At 43.1% G+C, this 4,877-nt stretch overlaps 1 protein-coding gene across 2 annotated transcripts in view; it reads left to right on the top strand.

Annotated features, from left to right (window-relative positions):
- Positions 1-4,877, top strand: part of EVC2 (Ellis van Creveld syndrome 2) — a 165,934-nt gene that overhangs the window by 131,556 nt on the left and 29,501 nt on the right. For both annotated transcript variants that reach the window (XM_012002129.1, XM_012002131.1), the window contains exon 17: positions 4,150-4,377. In XM_012002129.1, the coding sequence (XP_011857519.1) occupies positions 4,150-4,377 (228 nt within the window). The remainder of the gene's footprint in view (positions 1-4,149; positions 4,378-4,877) is intronic.

Raw genomic sequence — 4,877 nt, 5'->3', positions numbered from 1 at the left:
TAAGTTTCCTGAGGCCTCCCTAGCCCTGCAGAACTGTGAGTCAATTAAATCTCTTTTCTTTATAAATTACTCACTCTCAGGCAGTGCTTTATAGCAGCATAAGAACGGACTAATACAGGTCCCATGCACCAAAAAATGGTGGTGCTGGCATGATCTGAGGGTGGTGTTTTCTACCTTCTGACATCAAAATGTGAAGTAGAGGACACTAAAACCCTCACTGAGCTTCCTCCATAGACTGTCCAGAACAAATCTGTGGTCAGTGTGTGTTATCAGGAAGGAATGCTAGTTGGTTGCTTTGTCAAAACAGCAAAAAGGAGGGGCAGTGTCAGGTAGTTGGTTAATATCAGGGGTGGAGTCTTTTGAAAGAGCTGGTTTCTATTTAGCCCTTAGGGAAGAAAGCCTAATGATGGTTAGTGGGGGAGGAGGTGTAGCAAGGTGTGTCCAACCTCCCATCCCATTATGGCTGGGAACTCAGCTTCCAAGGTTTCTCTGGGGTCTTCTTGGCCGACAGGGGGCCCATTCAGTCAGTTAGGGGGCTTAGAATTTTATTTTTATTGATCACCTTTTACCCAATTCTTGCCATGCCTCGCCCATCACTCAAGTTTTTCCTGTTCAGGGACATTCGGCTCTCTTGCCCTTCTCACTGTCTGAGGGGAAGCTCTGCCTTCTTGTCCCTGACAGTTCAGGGCCTCTGCAGTATAGGTTCTTCTCCCCCGCCTTTATGGCTTCATCTCCCACTTTGCCTCTTAGCTTTTATCTAATTCAGCCTCACAAGTCTCTGTAGGGCCCCCTGCCTCTGTGCCTTCGGTCATGCTGTTCCTCTTCCTGAATGCCTGGATCCTTCAGTGTCTGCTTCAAATGCCAATGTTGTCATGACCTTCCCTGACCCCTCCACCTTCTCCTTTCTCTAAACTACATAGCACCATATATGGAACCTCCCTTATGGAACCCACCATATTCCACCTTTGGTAATAAGAGTATTAACACCATCACCACCACCAAGGACAATAACGGCAACATTTGTTAAACCCTCCAATGTGTCAGGCACTGTTCTGAGCACTGAAAAGGATTAGATTATTTAATAATCAGAATAACCCTATGAGGGACTTCTGCTTGTGACCAAGACAGAATAAAAAGTATCGGAATTACTCCTTACCTAAAACAAAACAAACAAAATCTATGAAACAGTGATTTTCAGGACACTGGACAGCAGTCAAAACTGATCCCTAAGAAATAAGAAATAAAGGAATTCAGCCCTGTCATTGTCCCAGCTTACTGACCTAAAAGGGTTTCCAGGCTGAGGCACAGCAAGAAGGCAAGGCCACAGCAGGTCTACTAGGGTAGACCCCTTGAGTAGAAGAGACAAAGCTAAGAATTTGGGGAAGCCAAGTCAGCTAGATTTCACAGGACAGAATCCCAGAAAAGAAAGAGCTGCACAGAGAAAATTCCAGAGGTGTCCACTGGGTCCCCTTGAGTATTCTGCTGAGACCTGCTCAGCACTTCCATGGAAGAAAATTGCTCAAAGCCAGGGGAAATACCACCCAAAATAATTAGTGAGAAGAGTACCCAGCATTCACACCAGGCTGGGGATAGTGACAGTTTCTTCCAGCCAGACTAGAAAGCCTCAATTCAGAGGGCATCAAATATAGTACTCAAAAAGGTCTTGCCTCGGCAGTGGAAATACTGAGCCCTATGCTGGTCCTACATAAAAGAGCTTAAAAACATAACCCAAAAGGTCAGCCTGTTTCCAAGTAGCTTAACTGCATCTCAGAACAAAGCTAAAGAATAATTATAGAAACACAAAAATATCCAGGACCCAACAAGGTGGAATTTACAATGTCTGTAGTTCAGTTAAAAAGTACCAGGCATGAAACAAACCAGAAAATATAACTCCTCATGAGGAGAAAAAGCAATCAATTGAAACCCATCCAGAACTGACACAGATGTTAGAATTGACAGAGAATGGCATTAACCCATTTATGCCTAGTGTTCCATTATTGGAATGGTAAGCTTGTGGGAGTTGTTTATATCCTACTGCTCAAGGTCATCACCAAGTTGTGATTTTTCACACACAAAAAATTGCAACCTCCAGTCTAAATGGGGTAAAACAGTCATTATAATTGTGTTTCATATGTTCAAAAAAGGTTAAGTATAGATATGGAAGACATAAAAAGATATATCTATATGTCTATATTTACATCTATATCACACATTTTTTTCTCTAAAAGTTTGATTTGAGTATACACACACACAAACATATACGTGTGTGTGTATGGGAATTAACAGCAGATTAGACATTGCTGAAAAAAATTAGTTAACTTGAACATAATAGCAATAGAAACTATCTAAAATGAAAACAGAGAAAAGTGAACAGAGTACCAGTGAGCCATGAGACAACTTCAAGTGGCCTAATGTGTGGGTTATTGGAATTCCTGGAGTAGAGGAGACAGAAAAAGAAGGATGAAAACATATTGGAAGAATTAATGGTAAAATTTTGCCTAATTTGATGACAACTGTAAACTCACAGATTTAAGAAGCTCAGTGAATCCCAAGCATAAGAACCTTGAGGAAAATTTTTCCAAGGTACATCATAATCAAATTGCTCCAAACCATTGATAAAGAGAAAATCTTAAAAGCGACTAAAGGAAGAAGATACATTATGTACACTACAAAGCCAAGGTCAGGGTGACAGCTGATTTCTCATTTCAAATAATGCGAGTGAGGAGACCATGGAGCAATGTCTTCAAAGCAATGAGGAAAACCTGCCACCTGAAATTCTTTATTCAAAAAAATACATCTTTCAAGAATGAAGATGAAATAAATGTTTTAGACTTACAATGCTGAAAGTTTTCCTTACTAGGAGATTCATACTGCAAGAAATGTTATAGGAAATCAGGCAGAAGGATTTTCGTAACAGATAGAAATCTAGAACTAAGGGAGGAGACCACCGCTCATACTGTCTTATGTCCAATTTCTGCCTCCAAAGAAAGAAGAAGTAAAAACTAAAAGGCAGAAATGAAATCCACAAGCAGACAGCCTGGCGCCACACCCTGGGCCTGGTAATTAAAGATCGACCCCTGACCTAATTGGTTATTTGCATTAAAAAGGCACTGTGAAGATCCCTGCCCTGTTTGGTTCCTTTCTAATTACCAGTGTATGCAGTCCCTAGTCGTGTACCCCCAGCTTGCTCAATCGATCATGACCCCCTCACGCGGACCCCCTTAGAGTTGTGAGCCCTTAAAAGGGATAGGAATTGCTCTCTCAGGGAGCTCGCTCTTGAGACAGGAGTCTTGCCGATGCTCCCAGCCGAATAAACCCCTTCCTTCTTTAACTCCAGTGTCTGAGAGTTTTTGTCTGTGGCTCTTCCTGCTACAGAACCACACAAAAAAATGAGCAATGGGAATGGTAACTACATGGGTACTTATGTTAGATTCTCCTTTAATTTTAAAAGTCTTCCAAAAATTGACTGACTGTACATCCAATGGAATATTACCCACCATAAAAAGGAAATGAAGTTTTGATACAACAAGTAGATGAACTTTGAAAACATTATGCTAAGTAAAAGAAGCCAGACACAGAAGGTTATTCTGTAGTTCCGTTTATATGAAATATCCAGAATAAGGAAAATTTCAGGAAGGGAGGATAGGAGGACATTTCAGTCATTTCAGAGAGCACGAACCACAGACACAAAGCGCATGGCGTGTAGGGCACAGTGCGCAGTTGGGAATGGGAGTCCCAGATGTGCATGTGTGAGTAGGGTAGGGGCAGAAAAACAGACCAGACCTGTCCAAGGGGCCTTGGCTGGGATTGGGGTTGGGAGCTCCTTGGATCCCATGCTAAGGAGTTGAACTTCCAACGCTAGGACATGGAAAGACTTAGAAGTGTTTTCAGGAGAGCTATGGGCTCGGGTGACTCTTGAGGATGATATGTATGGAATGAAGGATGGCTGGGCTCCCCAACCCTCCTGGAGTCTTCATAAGCAGGGACAGTCTTGTCTGATGTTGCTCCCTCCAGGTTCCCAGTGCATCTCCATTGTAAACCTTTGGTGGTCCTCAGAATCCCAGGTCTGTGAACTCTGAAAGACTGTTCTCCTCCACCCTCCTCTACTCACTGTTCTTTGGGTTTGGGTCCATTCCTGTCCCCTCCCAGGTTCGAGGGGAATTGCTGCGGGAGAGAGTGCAGCGGCTGGAGGCACAGGAGGGAGGCTTTGCACAGTCGCTTGTTGCTCTGCAGTTCCAGAAGGTGGCCCGGGTGACTGAGACCCTGTCGGCCTACACCGCCCTCCTCAGCATCCAGGACTTGCTCCTGGAAGAGCTGAGTGCATCTGAGATGCTGACCAAGTCGGCCTGCACGCAGATCCTGGAATCGCACAGCCGGGTGAGTGCAGGCGCTGGGAAGGAGAGGCAGACAGAGCTGGTTCTTTCTGGTACCTACCTCTGCATCTTCCCCTGTGGAATAGGCTGCAACCCCTGTCCTGTCTATGCTGCAGGGTTGTGATGAGGATTAAATGAAGTGACTTATTGGAGAGTACTTTGCACTCTCTCAACCAAAGATGGCTCTATTTCATTGCTCTGAGAAGCAACCCTTTTGGATTTTAACATCTGTGAACCTTGGCAGTTGCCATGGTTTCGTTGGCAGTATTGTTTCTTTCGTTATGCTAGGGAGGACAACAGTGTATCTTCCAATTAGCACATCCTAAATGTAATAATATATTGGGTTATTTATTATTTTAAAAATTCTAATTATTAGTGTTATCGCAACATGCTACATTCTTTCCAAAATGTGAGAGGTATATCCATAAAACAAAAGCTATTGTAATGACTGTTTTGGTGACTAATTTTAGGTCTTTTATGTGTAGATTTTAGAATTTCATTTAT

This window comes from Mandrillus leucophaeus, unplaced genomic scaffold (assembly GCF_000951045.1).
Source record: "Mandrillus leucophaeus isolate KB7577 unplaced genomic scaffold, Mleu.le_1.0 Scaffold68, whole genome shotgun sequence".
Lineage (NCBI taxonomy): Eukaryota > Metazoa > Chordata > Mammalia > Primates > Cercopithecidae > Mandrillus > Mandrillus leucophaeus.
This window is presented reverse-complemented; position numbering and strand designations above follow the sequence as displayed.